Raw genomic sequence first — 17671 nt, 5'->3', positions numbered from 1 at the left:
TAAGAAGTTAAGTTAGCATTGATAATACAGAATACATATACGCGTACTATTCAGGTACTGGAAATAGTAATCTCTAAACAGGTTTAAAACTCGTATCTTGCATGCGCAGTAGTTGCATATCCTCTTCCCTTAGCAGGCTATAGAATTCAAAGGTAGTGAGAGAGATGATCACTCATTTCTTATCTTACATCTTGAATACTCGCAATCCTAAACAGAATTGTGCAATCAGAATTTGAATGCAAGGCGCACACATACAGTAAGGTTAACGGTGCTCATGCAAGCGAGACTAAGCACATTAAAAGATGTGTTACACTGTCAGAAACTATTGTTCTTGCAAGTAAAGAGACGCATATGTTCTTGTAATGTGCAGGATGGGTTTGTTCACAAGTCGATTCATTTTTCGAACAACAGCTCTCTCTTCAGTGCTTTCATACTCAGTTGCAATATCTTTCAAGCTAAGATTAGAATTCGTCAAAAGCACAGATGAGTTGCCACCGCAAAGCACTAATTTCAACTTCGATACTTCATCTTCTTTTTCACCAAATTTCTTCTTATTTGTCATCAAAACTACTTGTCCGAAAATATGCCGCTTGAATTCCAAAACGACTTCATTTTATCAGTATTTTATCAGTGTTTGTTGATAAAATACTGATAAAATGAACACTTGGTCGGAAAAACAGTTTTCTTTGAAAATTTCAGGTGAGTGTTTTTCAGCGAAAAAAACAAACACTTGGTCGGAGAAAAAAATATGGTCATAATTAATTAGCAGAATTTTTGTGATTTCGGTAGAGAAGAAGATGAACTTGGGTGGGAGAAAAAAATATGGTCATAATTAATTAACAGAATTTTTGTGATTTCGGTAAAGAAGAAGATGAACTTGGGTCGGAGAAAAAAATATGGTCATAATTAATTAGCAGAATTTTTTTGATTTCGGTAAAGAAGAAGATGAACTTGTGGTGCACATCAAAGTTTTTTTTTTTTTTTTTTTTGAAAAAACATAAGAAAATACAATTAATCAATACAAAGAAAAGGGTGGACCAAAATGCAAAAAAGTGGGTGAGATTTATATTCCAAAAAAGAAAAAAAGTTATCACAATTAATAATTTCTGGTCGGTTCAGAACTCAACAACTAAGTGCCAACCCACAAACCCAAAGCGCCAAATGAAAAAGCAAAAGCCATTTCTCTGAGAGAGAAAGAGAGAGATGCAGACGACGGTCTCCAAGGCCTCTTCCGCCATGGTCTCCCTCTCTTGCTCTAGGGTTCGTCCCCCCCCTCTCTCTCTCTCTCTCTCCGCACTTCAATTTCACTATTTCTCTCATCATTTCCCAATTTCTCTACTGAATTGTGTTCTGAATCTTGTGGTGATTTTTGTTTTTGCTGATTTTGAGTGTTGAATCGGTCTTGTTTGTGGAAATTGAAAACCTTGTAGGGGAGGAGTGGGCTGTGTGTGTGGCCTGGGATGCGGCAGCTTTGCTTTAGGAAAGGCCTCTTGTATGGATTCATGCAACTTTTGTCTGTGCCGTTGAAATCCTTGCGCGGAGCGGCGAGTCGATCGCTTGAAGTTTCTCAGTTCTGCAGTGTTTCCAAAATCTCGGCCTCGTTGCAAATCGAATTGGTGAGCATTCACAGATCTCTCTATGGTTTTGCTTTGGAATCATTTATGAAAGATTTGGGTGTCTAGATCGGTATAGGCTTTGAGTATAGTTATGTCGAAAATTTCCTTGTGTCGATCGGAAAGTTTGAAGGCTTTAGTAATTTAGTTTAACGTGGCTCGGCATTTGATCGCTGAACTATATAGAGTGATAATGTAGTTCACTATTTCTAGATTAAGTTTGCTGGTGACATGGATCATTAGAGTAGTTAGTTGCATTGGTGACTCATTGAGCTAATTTACACTGCTTTAGACAAATTGCTGTAGGGATGCGTTGTAATTAAGTTATGAGCTTTTGTTGGAGTCAAAAGTGGATATTTCGATTAGCAAATGTTGTATTCGTCTGGTAAAATGCTTGTTCCAAAATTAAATTTGAAATCTTGTTTTTGTTCATTTCCACATCGGAGCCTTTTCCCCCTCTTCTCTCCTGTCGTTGTGCTTGTTATTATATGTTTGTGTATATGCAAATACACAAGTGCACTCATAATTTGTATGCATTCATACTCATTCACCTCAACCAATAGTTAATATCTCCAGACCCAAAAGAAAAAAAAAAATTGTTCTTATTCATGCTCATTGCTTCCAACTTGAATTTAATATTCTTTTTCATTTTAAGGTACCGTGTCTTAGAGATAACTATGCGTATCTTCTGCACGATGTGGATACTGGCACAGTTGGTGTTGTAGATCCTTCTGAAGCTGTTCCTGTTATAGATGCTTTGAGTAAGAGAAACCGAAATCTGACATATATACTGAATACTCATCATCATCATGATCACACTGGGGGAAATGCAGAGTTAAAAGCAAGGTACGGTGCAAAGGTATGGTAGCATTAGTTTTTTCTGGTTCTTTTTTTTTTTGCTGTCCAGTATCACTTGCTTAGTTTTTGTCATTTGTATTTTAGTTTCTTTCTTTTAGTCTTAGTGCTCGTTAGACGTCCTCAAGCAGAGTCAATCTTAATGGAAACAATTATTTAAAGTTTGGTTCTTTTTTCAGAGTTGTATCTGAATGTTTGTTCTGGCATTTTGGCTTTATATGACATTTAAACAGCTTTCATACCACTCTAGACCATACATTTGCTCAAGCATTACATTTGAAGTCATTTACTTTTAAAAGGTCATTCTGGCATTCTGGCTTATATGACACTTAAACAGCTTTCATACTACTCTAGACCATGCATATGCTCAAGCATTACATTTGAAATCATTTACTTTAAAAGGTCATTATGTAGGACCCGTAGGAGAATACATGACATAGTGTATTAAACTGCTCACACTGTAGATTAAAGTAACCTACTTAGAATCATATCAATTTTTTTTTTCTCCTGCATTATCTTTGTTGGGGGGTGGGGGGTAGAATGTTTTTAAATGGTACCTTAAAATTTTACCCATAAGGCAAGCTGGTACTCAAACTTTCAAGCAATAAAGTGCCCGAACTATCAAAATAATTTTGGGACCTGCGCTTTCTGCCATGAAGAAGAAGAAGGTATATCTATTTCCAGTGATAGAGATTTTTTCTCTCCGGCCACCATGGAAGTAGCTTTTCTTTGGACATCAAGGACTGCGATACTCCATCATCGTCTTTGAGTTCTATGAGCTGGAGGGAGTCCCTGAAGATGGAAAAGCGTCTTGGGTTAAGAATTTAAAGTTTATATGATGTCGTCAGCAAGTTTAATATGTAAAAAGGCTCAGATGATTAACTAAGAAATTGAAAGTGAAGGGGGTGAGCACAAGACAAAAAAAGATGGCAGTGAATGTATGTATCAGATTTTTTCTTTTCTTTTCAATGGATAGGATACCTTATTGATCGAATTGAAAGTTTGGGTACCAATTTCTTGGATTGGCAGAAGATCAGGTACTATTTGTGATAGTTACCCTTCTTTTTAATGAACTTATGGCACCATGTCAAACATTAGAAATGGTATTTTATATTTGTACGAAGCCATGTTGTTAATTGTTTCAGATTTGCGAAGAATCTGAATCAGAACTGCCTTGGTCTTCTTTGGCCAATAGTTGCTACATAGTTTACAGAAAACTTTTCCTTCTAGGCTCACTAGTTTTCTGCATATGTACTTATGCAATTGTTTTTTGTAGGTGATTGGTTCAGGAATAGACCGAGACAGAATTCCTGGCATTGATATCGTTTTAAACGACGGAGACAAATGGATGTTTGCAGGCCATGAGGTCCATGTTATGGGGACGCCTGGTCATACCAAAGGTCATTTTCATTACTTGACTACATTCGACTAATCCATTGAACTCCCCTGCTAAACATCCCATTTCCTTACCATTATTATAAAATATGATTATTTTGTTGGTGTTTAACTAGCACTCTGACGGTAGCTCTCAAAGCAATGTACAAGTTTCTTTCATTAGTGTTACCTGCTAGAATCATATTGACTGGACACCTAATCCATATGTGAAATCTACTTTTTATTCTCTTTTGGTTTAATTCTAGTGTTTCTTTATGTATTTGGATGTGCGTACTTCTTGTGCATATTGGTGATATTCTGTTACCACCTTTTCTTTCTTCCACTTCAGTTACTGTGAATGATCAAACTGTTGTAAGCATTATATGCCATTTAGCTTGTATATGATCAGGGAATCACGCTGTTGGCTCCTTTCTCTTAAATCTAATATTTGAAATTTTTTAGAAATGGAATTGTGGTATACAAAGATTACTAGAATGGTTGTAAATGTGCTGACCTAGAATCAGAGTCCCTACAAAAGAAAATCAGAGTCCCCACATTGCAAACTGCAAATTAGCTTTATAGATGTAGTTCCACAATTAATGACATTTACAGATGAACCATCATTCCTTGCTTGTTGATTTGTAATTTATCTCTTGGTCTTAATTTGCTGCATGCAGGTCACATCAGCTTCTACTTTCCCGGATCAGGGTCAATATTTACAGGAGACACTTTGTTCAGCCTATCATGTGGCAAATTGTTTGAAGGAACACCTGACCAGGTAATTCTTGGCCTATCTATTATGTCCTCACTATTGTTTGATCAGTCAAAACTGGTGCTATGTTTGAGTTCGAGGAGGGAACATCCTGTAAAATAGTGAGGGTCTCTGTCAGAAGTTGGTTTGAGGGGTTACTGCCAGAAGATGAAATTGTTATCCTATAGAATTTTGCAGTAAATATTAAAAAACAATTTTGTAGTTGTGCTGCATTTGTCTTCTTTGATTAATGCTCACCCTTGAGATAAAACATTAAAAGCAAAGCTTTGCAACTTAATGGCGGTTCAAAGCAGTTAATAGTGAAGGTGGTCCTTTTGTTTTAAACACTTCGAAGCAATGATTATCTTGTTACATTTGTTCAACTTTATATATACTATATATGTGTGTTTCATAATCTGTTTGTTAATCAGTTGATTGTCTGTTACAGATGCAGTCTTCCCTTACAAAGATCATGTCTTTGCCAGATGATACAGAAGTATACTTTGGTCATGAATATACATTGGTTAGTCATGTTACCTTTTCAGTTTTCTGTAAGCTATATAATGTTTTAAAGTTCAGAACAGGGAACTGACTTGAGGGGCAACCATTTGTGACAGAGTAACTCTAAGTTTGCCTTATCTATTGAACCTGAGAACGAGGCACTTCAGTCCTACGCAGCCCGTGTCGCACATCTTCGCAGCAAAGGCGTGCCTACGGTAAATACCCTGGCTTCTTATTTTAGTAGTATGGTCTTTTGAGGTTGCATTTAGTGATCTGTGACTTCGGATCTGGTTGGAAAGCCACTAATTGGATAGTGAGAATGTGATTACATCTGATGCGAAGTCACAGATCCCAAAATCCATCTTTTTCATAGAGCAAGAAAGTATCTATGTTTATATTGGTTTCATATGGCAATGTTACATATGTGTTGATGCACACATGACCCTTTTCATGCCCTTATTGTCGAATCTGTTGTGATGTATCAGGTTCCTACTACATTGTTACTGGAGAAGGCTTGCAATCCTTTTCTTCGCACATCCAGTACAGAGATCCGGCAGTTGTTAAATATATCAGCCTCAGCAAGTGAGGCGGAAGCCTTGGGTGTCATACGCCAAGCCAAGGATGCTTTTTGATGTTTGTCGGGTCCTTGTTTCATTTTCTGTTTGTATAGCAGATAGCTGTCGAGTAAATGTATCCATATATTTTTCGAGTCCGACTCTTTTGGTTAAATTCAAGCTATGCTACTGCATTTGTTGCCAAGTGTCTAAACATTTAATGCTCGTTCATTTAACTTGTCCTTGTTCTTCTCATGTCTCATACATTTTCCTCATCACTTACGCTAAAATGTTTTTCTCCACCTCTAGGCAAAAACCATTCGTCAAAAAATGCATCTGCCCAAAAAGATATAGTTATCGAATAAAAACTTTATTGCCCCCTTCAATAAAAATTTATTGGGGTTTATTGGGGGTAATAAAGTCTTCAGCGACAGACTTATAAGATCTCTGACAACTTTTTTGGGGTCCTCCGGCAAATTTTAATGAAGTTTCCGGCGAAGTCTCTAATGACTTTTTAATTATTCAGAGGCCAAATTTGTATTTTTTACCTTTAAATGGGGAAAGTGGGCACACATTTTTTAGCGGAGTAAATGAACATTTTGAGCTAAATTTCAACATTTGGTCAGGAGTCTAAAAAAAAGCTGAACCAAAAAAACAGAACCGCAACGAACTGAAGTAGTTAGGTTTCGGTTTTGGTTTTGATTTCGGTTTCGACCGGTCAAAAACCGAACCGAACTGATTTTAACTTACTGGACAATACGGCGACGTATGGTCTCAAAAATCAGAAAAAAAACCCCCTTGGGGTTCCCCTAGTTGGCGACATTTTCCTCATTTCCTCAAGAGAAGCCAAGAGGTTAAGGAGAGAGGCGTCGAGTATGGAGGAAGTCAGCGAATTGCTGAGGCAGCATGAACTTACTGGCAGGGAATTACTGAGTTTGTTCATAATCTGGTACAGAAATATTTCATACTGGTGAGTTAATGACGTTTCCTTTTTTGATTTGGTATACACTTTTGTGTTTGAACTGATATCACCATTCACCAAGATGTAAATGATTGAATCTTTGTGAATGTGATTGAGTGGTTTTTGTAATCCAAGTAGTTGTGATCATTAACGCAGTAGTGTTCTTGAGATTAAGGCAAATAGCAAGCAGTGAACTATGAAATAGCAAGCAGTGCCATGTTAGGAAGGAAATAAATTCGTCAAATATATAAGCTGGAATGTGTTGAAGGGTTATCAAATCAGTTTTATCAAGCTGCAGTCTGCAGATGATAAATGGGTTTAATTAAGCCAGTTAATAGAGATTGACAGAATATGATTGTGCTTTGGCTACTCTGTTTGATTATAGCTCTAATTTTTGGTCTGTCATGTTGGGTGTGTGGATCCGATTCCACATAGGATAAGGATTTGTTAATCCTTGATCAAAAAGGAGTTTTGATTGTTTCCTACCTGCTACATAATCCTACTTTGTAATGGTTTCTATGTCTATTGGGAATAGGTTTCCAATGTCTTATAGGGTCTTGTTAGATAACTATAAATAGGGGCATAGATTGTAGTAGTAGATCAAGTCTTTGAATCTGTGAGAGCAAGTGAGGTCTTGAGAGTTGGTGAGAACTTGTGAGAGACTCTTGTATTCTTGTTCGTGTATTCTTCTTCTTCTATAGTGAAACCCAAGCAGCTCGGGGACGTAGGCAAAGTTCTTTGCTGAACCTCGTTAACAAGTTCGTGTTTGTTTTTCTCGATCGTTTATCTATATTGCTGCACTTGTCTGCTTCCGCAAGAGGAATTTTAGGTCAAATTCCTAACATGTCAGCAGTCAGCTTGTCCCTAAACCCGAAAATGAAGAGGATTCTGAAGTCAACTAAGTCAAGTGCCTTGGGTTCAAGTCAAATAGCTGGTGTTAAGAACCGGAACAAATCATCTTCATCGTCTCAGGTTGGTTTGTTTGTTTTTTTTTTTTTTTTTTTTTAGTTTATTCATCTCCTCTCTCAGATTTTCCGTTTTCTCCTTAGTCAGCCATTTAGGGTAACAATGAGAAACATTTTCCGATCCATCGTTCTGTCTTAAACGTCCATTTCATGTTTACATACAAAGCTATTCTTTGTTTCTTTTCTTATTTCTTCAATCCTATTCCTATCCTACATGAACTGCAAAATAGGACCTGAAAATATAATGTGGTCCTGATCTACTCTTTTAAGTTTCTCTTAAATAGACCTCCATCAAGCTTGTTGCATAGCCTTTTGAGTTGTACGTAGTGGTAAAAGCTAGTAGCAGTAGCTTCGATGAGTTGATTTGTTTCATTTGATCACCAATACACGTTTAGAATTCCTAATGTGAATTGAAGCTGGCTTTACGGATTTGCTTTCTGTTTTAATCTTGCAAAAGCAAGGGTTTTGATCATAATCCATACCCCTCTTTCTATTTGAAGAATTAACTTGTGTTTCATGGTTTACAGTCCTTTTTGGTCCTCCATGATACCTTAAGTCTTTAGAACAATCAAACATGAATGTACTTTTGTGAGTTATTTAGCATTTCTTATGTTTAAACTTTCAAGCCTTTGATGGATGTACGAGTTGAGAATGCATATTGTGGAACAAAATTTTGAATACTGCTTGTTGTGTACTTCTGTTTGTTATTTGATCAGTGATATTAAAGAAGAAGAAAACAATTACTTGCATACTATATTAAGTTGATTTAATCCACTCACTGAATCTCTTCACACATTCTAGGTCTTGTCAATGTTGAAGAAGGAGGAGGGCTTCGATCTCCCTGAAGATATTGTAGTGAAAATTCTGTGCCGGTTGCCGGTCAAAACACTGATCCGGTTCACTTGTGTGTCAAAACGGTGGCGTTTTATCATCATTTCCGATCCTCAATTCGCCAAATCCCACCTCCAACTAGCATTACAGCAGGGAAACCTCAGCCAAAGAATCCACCCCATATTTGTTTGTGAGTCCCCTCAATTTCAATCATGGGAACATAGTTTCAAGGGTTCAGTTATACGCCTCAGCTTCCCATCAGTGGAATGTGAGCAGCTAGTAAGGACCACGTGCAATGGCTTGGTTCTTCTAGGTGACTCCTATATAACTGGTTTGGTAGCCTTGTCTATCTGTAATCCATCAACAGGATTTGTCCGCAAAATACCTAGTCCAAGGATGCCTGACTACATGGACGAAAACGGAGAAAGACAGCGTCTAGACTTTGTAATTTCTGGTTTTGGTTATGTCTCGTCCACAGATGACTACAAGCTTGTTTTTGTAATACCGGGCGATAGCACACATTTTCATGTCTATATCTTTTCACTGAGGGCCAACTCTTGGAAAGTTATTGAAGCTCCTCACTTGTCATCACCAGACTGCGGTCACGAGGTGGGGACTCTTTTAAATGAAGCAATCCATTGGATTAACTACCGCAGTGGAGTTTCAGACCCAGCGAGTATGTATGCTTTTGATTTGGCAGAGGAGGAGTTCCGTGAAATGACATTGCCTGTTTGGTTCCCAAAAGATGAGACATACGTAAGGGTTCTTTCATCAGGAGGATGCCTTTGTATGTGGTTAAAGGCAGATGATGGGCTTAGTATGCGGTGCCTGAATCTTGGGTTAAACTCTTCGGATTTAGAGAAGACGATTTACCAGATGTGTTCACTTCATTAAATTGTGGTTGGGATCTGTGTTTTATTACAGAAGGCGGTACAGTTGTGATTGAACTATTTGAAAGTAATGAGTTGGTCTGGATTGAATGCCGTAAAGAAGAGAAGCCAGTCTGCAGCGGTCGATATTTGCCTGAAGAGTTGCTCGGGTTTAGGCCTAGTTTGCCAAGCGGTCGATATTTGCCTGAAGTGTTGCTCGGGTTTAAGTATAGTAGTTTTTACATCACTTTATATGGTGAAACTTTAGTTTCGGTACCTGAATGATTATGGTGAATCTCGGGGCATGAGGACTTGAGGCCTGGAAAAACTACAAGGCAGAAAAAAAATGAAGAGTGATTGCTGGGGACTGTCATTCAAATGCTGGTTGGTTTTTATGCTTTTAACTGTTTTGTAATTTGGATTCTCCACCTTTGATGTAAAATTGAGCGTCAAGCCTTTATATTTCGCTCGATTTGTTTTCTGTGTTTTTATTTGTACTTGAGGACAGGGACGGAGCCAGAGATCACAACTAAGGGGGGCCAATACAAGATGGATGAGAAAAAATATATTAAAAAAATATTAAAATATTGTATAATTGTATAATTGATTTGATCAGATTAAACAGGCGTGCTGTAAGGAGGCGTTTCTCCAAATACCAAGGTGCAACAAGCATGCTCCAAATATTATTTTACTCATGGTTCTGCTTCTAAAATCCAAAAAGTCTTTATTATTTACTATTACTCCAAACTAACCAATCAAAAGATAGGTGAGATATATTATATTTTCATGTGAAGCTAATCACGTGGAGAACTAGGGGGTGCCAATATTAATAATTGTGTGTGTAGAAACTCAAGTCAACTAGATTGCAAGCAACAATTACATATGCAGTCAAAAAGTTAAGGGGTGCCATGGCCCCCTCAGGCCCTTGAGTAGCTCCGTCCCTGCTTGAGGAGCCAAAACTATGTTGCATGAGGCACTATTGTTGGTGTTAGCTAGTGCTGCTGCATCTTATGGTTGTCCTAGACTCCTAGAGTCATTCTAGCTTATTGCCCCATATATTATCCCGAATGATTTAGGAAACTAGACGCAGCTGAAAGCTTTTATTTTGAACCCAAGGCAGCATTGAATTGATGATGGGTTTGTTCTACTTTGCAATGAGCGACTTGTTTGTTGCTACAGCTTTCTGTTCAATGCTTTCCATTCTCAAGTTTACACTACGGAGAGAACTACAATTCGACAAAACTACGGTTGAATTGTATGCGGTAGTTATATACAATTGACATAACTACTCTCACAAGTTGCACTATAAATTCGCCATTACAATAACTGAAGATCAGCATGAATGAGGAAACTCCCCAAAGCTCAAAAGCCGCTGCAAAGCTAAGCTTTGCTTCTCATGAGATTATACGTTATCCTCGTCACCAATGTGAAGAATTTCAAAAATTTAGAAACACACAAAATCCCTCTCATTTTTCAAGCAAAATTATTTACATTATTAGGTAAAACCACTTTGGCAAATTTTTTTCCCCCTCCTGTTCTTGGCCTTGTTCGAATGTTGTGGCTCCAAGTTGCAGAATTTTAAATTTTGGTCAATTTCAACTGAGCTCGAACTTAAAAAATAAAATAAAAATCAAAGAGCCACGCTGGAGCTCGGAAAAAATTATTTAAGTTCAAACCCGGCTCAAAGTCACTAAACCAAACTCGATCACCTTGATATTCGCTTCAGCCCAACTCATTTACAGAATTACACGCTGTTAAGATGCTCACAAACCAATAACATGGGCCTCTTGGCCCTCTTCTATGTAAGTCCAATAGGATGGTTTGTTATGGATTGGTTATAGCCAATTTCGGAACCATACTTCGGGTCGAGCCCAAATAATGACATATAAATAGGGAATTCTCTTCCCGCTACTCACAATTCACTTTCGCTCTCTCTCTCTCTCTCTCTCTGCTCCAATCAGACTCAAATTTCAGTGACTTTAATCTGAAACTGAAACCCGCCGGAGATGGAGAAGACGACGCCGTTCAAGAATCTCCTAAGCAGAGAGTACCGTGTCCATGAGAAGGAGGTAACTCTCTTTTCTGCGACCTTTCGTTTTCCAATTTCAACATCCACCAAGCCCTACTTCATTTCTTGCTCCTCTCGATTTTGACTGTTTCGTTGTGCAATAGGTGCGATCGGTGGCTTGGAACTTCACCGGAACCAAGCTCGCCTCGGGTTCTGAGGATCAGTCCGCTAGGGTTTGGCACATTGAGCCTCATGGAAATGTAAGCTCCGGTACTCTGAATCTCTGATTTACTTGTAGTTATTACTAATTTCAATCAATATAGTGAGGGAAATTCGATGTTATATGTAGATTTGTGTGTATGCATGTTGCAGGGTAACTCTGTTGAATTGAAGGGGCACAGGGATAGTGTGGAGCAGCTGTGTTGGGATCCCAAGCATGCCGAGTTGGTTGCCACTGCCTCTATGGACAAAACTGTTCGTCTCTGGGATGATCGTAGTGAGTTGTTTGATCTATCGATTTGTTCGATATAAGGCTAGGACATCGGTTGTGTGATTTTGTAATTTGGCGTGTGCAGCCGGGAAGTGTGTGCAGCTAGCGGAACTTAGTGGCCTGAACATTAACATTGCATATAAACCTGATGGCGAGCTCATAGCAGTTGGTGATACGGTATGCTTAGTTGTGTGAGTTGGAGAATTTTTCGAGCTGTTTATTTGTTTGAGTTGTGATTAGTGAGTATCACTAGCTATGGATATGTTTGTTGTTCTAATGGTCTTTGCATTTTCTCCTTAAAATGTAGAACAACGAATTGACAATTTTGGATGTTCGGACGTTTAAGCCAATTCACAAGAGGAAGTTCCATTACGAGGTAAAAAAAACTAATTTAGTTTCCTTCTTTCTATTTCATGTTGTATATGAGGCTTAGCTTTAATAGCAGAGGATTTTGGGAAAAGAATTGATGCTCAACCTTGAGATATTCAGTTCATGTGTATGATATGCAAAGGCAACTCAAAATCTGATCTTAAGAAGGAATGCATGTGTTACAAAACCTTGTTCCTTCTGTCTATTTCATAGTTATCAGTATGTTTATGATGTTAATTAATCTCTCTTATGAAGTTTGAATCCGAGCTTTTTTCATTTTTTTTTATTGCAGGTGTGATATTAGAAAGGAACGAGGTTGTTCTACTATGGTTCATATTGCATGGGCAAAGCTGTATTTGATGTCTAGTCCATGTTGAAGCTGTAATATATAAAATCTGTCAACAAATAAATTCTTCCTTCTCAATGACATCAATGCTTTTCATGTTTATATCCATTATCTTACATACCATGATTTGTTCTTCAAAGTTAATTTGTCAATCAATTCCACTAATTTATGGTAGTAGAACTGATGCATAGTTGTGAAAACAGGTATAACTTATTTGTTCTCTATGATCCTTATACTTTAATGCTTCATCCTAGTCCATGGTTATACTGTTTAGTCTTCATTTCCAGGTAAATGAAATTGCTTGGAACACAACAAGTGATATTTTGTTCGTGACAACTGGAAAGGGTGAGAACAATTTATTACAATAATTCTTTTCCCTTTCTATCTGCTGGAACACTAAGTTTTTGTATTTTCTTCAGATGAGAAAGGCGTTGTTGAGGTGCTATCATACCCATCTCTTCAACCACTTGAAAGTATCATGGCTCATACAGCTGGTTGTCATTGCATTGCAATTGACCCATGTGGAAGGTATGATACAAAGTTCTATTGTTTCTTCATTTTCAAAGAACAACACCGTTCTAACTTTTACCTTGTTATGCTATTATCTTGCTATAATAGTTGAACTACCTACATAAGCATTCCCACTCTCATGGATCCCATCCTAAAAAATGTTTAGGTATTTTATGTTGTTCTATTTCTTCCCTGCAACAATTCTTTCATGAGGTCACATGACGGCCTTGGTCTGTGTCGCATGCCCTTTGTACTATGACAGATATTTTGCTGTTGGGAGTGCCGATTCCTTGGTCAGCCTATGGGATATCTCGGAGTTGCTCTGTGTGCGAACGTTCACAAAAATAAAGTGAGTTCTACTTGAGGGTCCTTATCATAATCCATAACATCATAGAAAGTATGTGAATTGAGTAACCATGGCCACTGTAAACTTTTTTCTTCATAGTTAGCTGAGTAGACTTTAATCATCTGCAGTCCTTGTTGTGGTATGACCTCTTCTTGTACCTTTCCTCAGATCGGCTGTGAGGACAATAAGCTTTAACCACAGTGGAGAGTATATTGCTTCTGGCAGTACAGATTGTTTCATTGACATAGTAAGTATGGTTTACTCTGTCATTCATCTTTTCAAGAAGTATATTCGCCTCTACTAGAAGTGTTGCAGCCTATCATTCTAGGAAGCTGATTTATCACTGCACTTGACTTTGTGCTGTATCTAAGTCATTAAATTGTTGCTGTATAAAACAGTCAAATGTTCAAACTGGGCGTACAGTGCATCAAATTCCATGTGGGCCTGCCATGAACAGTGTTGACTGGAATCCTAAAAGCAATCTGCTTGCATATGCTGGGAAGGACAACATCAATGAAGGTAACATGAGAAGCTTCCTGTTCCACCAAGCTCATTCAACAGAAGGCAAACTCAACTGATGCAATGTTTTTGGTTTCCCGGATTTCTTTGTTACAGGTATTGTGAGGATCTTCGGCTTCACAAGCACGGGCTAATGTGTAATCATTTGCGATTTGCGTCTCTCTTGCTTCTTTTGGATTATAAAATGCGATCACCATTTAGTTCTGTTTGCTCCATCAGCTCTGTAGTTCTTTGGGATATTTGACTAAGCGCTGCCTCTGACCTCCATTAGATTCTGTTTCACACTATCTTTTGGCTTGTAAGTGGAGCACCCTTGTTCATGTGCAAGAGAACAGTTTGTTATACAGCTGAAAGTTTTATTTTGAAACTAATCAACTATGTTATATGAGACAATTGTCTGGTACTGCTGTAAATTGTGTAGAGAAATAGAGTTCCATGCTGCTGTAAACGAGTAGATTAATTGACTGAGAAGTCTGCATTGCATCATTACATCTATTTGAGATTACATCATTACATCTATAAAGAGTGCACACAAGTAGTGATCCCCCCATCTGACCGGAAGTAGTAGAGATATAAGCCTCTTGCATTCGCAGATGCCGCATAATCCTCATCTTTTGGCCTCATCTCTTAGCAGGCACTAGATTTGAGTGGTCATTAATTGACTGAGAAGTCTGCATTGCATCATTACATCTATTTGAGATTACATCATTACATCTATAAAGAGTGCACATCTATTTGAGATTACATCATTACATCTATTTGAGATTACATCATTACATCTATAAAGAGTGCACACAAGTAGTGATCCCCCCATCTGACCGGAAGTAGTAGAGATATAAGCCTCTTGCATTCGCAGATGCCGCATAATCCTCATCTTTTGGCCTCATCTCTTAGCAGGCACTAGATTTGAGTGGTCATTATGGAGATAAGATCGATTTCCTCTCTTTCATATACTAGAGACCCGAAAGGAATGTACTTTGGTTGTCGGCATGAGTCTGGATAGTGATCGGACCGTTCTCTTGTAAAGATTTGAAGTCAAGGATGGATATGACTATTGAAAGAGCCACCATGACAGATACTTGATGCTAGTAGGCTTCCGATGCCTTTCACACAATCCCAAAATTGTGCCTAACAAAGCACTTCTTCAGGAGCGAGCAAGCAGAATCTCATTTTGAAACATAATGATGCTCTTGCAAAGCACTTCTTCAGGAGCAAGCAGAATCTCATTTCGAAACATAATGATGCTCTTGCAATTGGCATGATATTGGCATGATTTGTTACTTTTTACTTTGCAATGAATCGCAATGCTTCCCTTCTCAGTTGCAATATCTTTCAAATTTACAGCCTGCATATATAGGATAAAATTTGTCAAAAACCACGGTTGAATTGTATGAGTCTGCTCTCACAGCATGTACATTAGATTAGAGAAAGATCAACGGTTACAATACCTTGAGAAAGATCATCAAAAGGAAACTCCTCGAGCTCAAAGTCGCCGCAGATCCTTGAGCTCACAAGTTGCCGCAGATCATAAATCTACAAGGCAGGAAACACCTACATTTAGTACAGTTTGTCAATGCTTTCCTTCATGAATTGTATGTGCCAATTATGTATAACATCTCTATCACAACATGCACATTCAGTTGGATTGTTAAAAAAAAAAAAAAACGATTCAATACCTTAGAAAGATGAAGATAAACTAAGAATCTCCCCAAGCTCAGAAGCCGCTGCAAAGCATCAATTTGGATGCAGGAAACACCAAACCTGCAAAACAAACAAGCCGATCAGATTCCTAGACCACCAAGAATAAAGCCCATGCGCCCTTTATATATAACATCTCTCTCACAACACGCACATTATATATATGACAACAAAGATTACAAACCTGCGAAGCAAACAAGGCAGATGGTGATCAAGTTCTGCGAGCACCAAGTGATCGGCTTCCACTTGATCTCGACACTGGAGCTCTTCATCCTCTTCCCACTCTGCGGCTCCTTGGACAGATCAAAGCTCGCTCCCTTCATCCTCAACTCCTGAATACACCTCACCAGAGCTCGATTCTCAATCTTCTCCCTCTGCAACTGTCCCCACACCTTCCAGTACCTCCACAGATTCACCTGCACAAGAACCACAAACACAACAGAAGTCGAAACCGAAAGAATGCTCGGAATCCACCACTTCTGGCAACTCCCCTCCTCGGAGTTTAACGAAGAAGTGAACAAGATGGTCAAGAAAAAGGCATGAAATATCAAGAAGAAGCAACAGAGTTGAAATATTTCGCGGCGGATGAGATCCATTCGGGTCTCCCTCCGAGCGATCCGCCGGCCGAAGAGGTCTTCTTCTCTTCGCCAGAGCTTGAGAAGAAGCAAATGGCCGGGGCTCTCGGAGATTTCCATCAATGGGTGGTGTTGGATTGCCGAAATGATGGTCATGGAGGACGAGAGCTTCTGTTGGTGCTCTTCGTCAACCGGGATTTCCACTACGTGGTGGTGGCAATCTTTCATTTCAGCCATTGATAATGAAAATGCAGAGAGAATTAAAGCAGCAAAGTAATAGAAATGAAACGAAAAGAGAGCTTTTAGCAGTAACAGAGCGCAAGAGAGTAGTAGAGATGGTTAGTATCGATTGCTTTTGTGAGAAAGAAGCCTGAGAGGCTCTGGTATTTAAGGCTGTTGGGAATGACCTGAGAGCAAGGCAACGGCTACTTTTCTCCAAACGGTCCGATCCTCAGGCCATTTATTTTATTTTTCTTTTCCAACGGTTAGATTTTGAGTCTATTACGGGCCTTAGAAAATTTTGGGCCCATAATTTTGGGCTCATTGTTAGTGACGAAGATACTCTTTAATGGACTATGACTCGTAACAAATGTTGGATATTAATAGGGGTGGGCGCGGTTCGGTGCGGATCGGTGTTAGGTCAAAATCGCAAACGAACCGTTTCATTCGGTTGTGCTATATCTAAAACCGCAACCGCATTTTAAAAAGCCACACCGCTTACTTCGGTTACACCCTTTTGCGGTGCGGTGCGGATCGGTGTCGGTTGTGTTCGGTTTTTTTTTTTTTTTTTCACATATTTTCGACCAAAGTCGATAAATTTAGCTGTCCTAAAATGAGCAAAATCAACTATCAAAATATCAACAAAATAAACAAATCATAATCTATTCACTAAATCAAGTAATGAACATTTCAAATAACCTATTCATGAAATCAACATCTCAACTAGATAAATAACATTAACAATCTGTCAGCGTCCCAGTTGGTGTTGTTCCCGTGCTTGACCCAGTTGGTGTCGCATTGGGAGTTTGCAATGCTCCACTTCCCTGACAATGAAATCAAACACATAATTTAGCAGAAATGAACATAGTTTGCGATGCTCAACTAATTTGCTGTACTAGTAGCTCAATAACAGTAAACAATGAAACAATCAATTAACAAACACTCATTGTCAAACAATTATCAAACACCCATTATCAAACACTCAAACAGTCATTATCAATCAATTATCAAACACTTTGTAAAGGAAAACTAATGAAAACCAATTATCAAACACTCTGTAAAAAAAAAAAAAAAGGAAATACCACACTGAAATCAACAGATCAACAACAACCAGACTTGAAATCAACAGATCAACAGCGTTAAGACTTGAAATCGAACTCAAAATCATCACTATCCACACAATAGCTCAATCATGATTTCAGACTTCTTAAACAAACTTAAGAAGCAGTGATAACAAAACCAAATCGATTTGAAGAACTGAAGAAGCAAGCAAGTAAGAATTGAGATAACATAAACAAGCTGAACCCAAAATCGATT

General features: G+C 38.4%; 4 protein-coding genes across 6 annotated transcripts; 3 read left to right on the top strand and 1 right to left on the bottom strand.

Moving 5' to 3' along the window:
• The first annotated feature begins 1101 nt into the window (after window positions 1-1101).
• LOC133732570 (hydroxyacylglutathione hydrolase 2, mitochondrial-like) lies at window positions 1102-5903 on the top strand. Its single transcript, XM_062160148.1, has 8 exons — window positions 1102-1260; window positions 1431-1616; window positions 2269-2472; window positions 3745-3868; window positions 4520-4620; window positions 5042-5116; window positions 5211-5309; window positions 5580-5903. Exons 1-8 carry the CDS (start codon window positions 1204-1206, stop codon window positions 5724-5726), a joined length of 993 nt encoding a protein of 330 aa, XP_062016132.1. The 5' UTR covers window positions 1102-1203; the 3' UTR covers window positions 5727-5903.
• A 558-nt stretch (window positions 5904-6461) lies between these two features.
• LOC133730250 (F-box/kelch-repeat protein At3g06240-like) lies at window positions 6462-9299 on the top strand. The gene is made up of 3 exons (XM_062157877.1): window positions 6462-6618; window positions 7467-7581; window positions 8376-9299. Exons 1-3 carry the CDS (start codon window positions 6524-6526, stop codon window positions 9297-9299), a joined length of 1134 nt encoding a protein of 377 aa, XP_062013861.1. The 5' UTR covers window positions 6462-6523.
• Window positions 9300-11210: 1911 nt separating this feature from the next.
• Window positions 11211-14247, top strand: LOC133732195 (THO complex subunit 3-like). Its single transcript, XM_062159687.1, has 10 exons — window positions 11211-11343; window positions 11447-11542; window positions 11655-11778; window positions 11858-11949; window positions 12080-12148; window positions 12775-12832; window positions 12916-13015; window positions 13260-13346; window positions 13512-13590; window positions 13742-14247. The coding sequence occupies exons 1-10, from the start codon at window positions 11281-11283 to the stop codon at window positions 13919-13921; spliced, it is 948 nt and encodes a 315-aa protein (XP_062015671.1). The 5' UTR covers window positions 11211-11280; the 3' UTR covers window positions 13922-14247.
• Window positions 14248-14293: 46 nt separating this feature from the next.
• LOC133732194 (uncharacterized) lies at window positions 14294-16506 on the bottom strand. 3 transcript variants are annotated; one of them, XM_062159685.1, is made up of 5 exons: window positions 15745-16506; window positions 15539-15623; window positions 15311-15413; window positions 14659-15207; window positions 14295-14593 (listed from the first exon to the last, which is right to left on the bottom strand). In XM_062159685.1, exons 1-2 carry the CDS (start codon window positions 16370-16372, stop codon window positions 15577-15579), a joined length of 675 nt encoding a protein of 224 aa, XP_062015669.1. In that variant the 5' UTR covers window positions 16373-16506; the 3' UTR covers window positions 14295-14593; window positions 14659-15207; window positions 15311-15413; window positions 15539-15576. The 3 variants fall into 3 exon arrangements, with proteins under 3 accessions (XP_062015668.1, XP_062015670.1, XP_062015669.1); XM_062159684.1 differs by having other exon boundaries at window positions 14294-15207; XM_062159686.1 differs by having other exon boundaries at window positions 14294-15207; window positions 15311-15395.
• Window positions 16507-17671: the final 1165 nt, after the last annotated feature.

The sequence above is a fragment of the Rosa rugosa genome, chromosome 2, assembly GCF_958449725.1.
Source record: "Rosa rugosa chromosome 2, drRosRugo1.1, whole genome shotgun sequence".
Lineage (NCBI taxonomy): Eukaryota > Viridiplantae > Streptophyta > Magnoliopsida > Rosales > Rosaceae > Rosa > Rosa rugosa.
The sequence above is the reverse complement of the archived record's forward strand: the minus strand, read 5'-3'. Positions and strand labels throughout refer to the sequence as shown.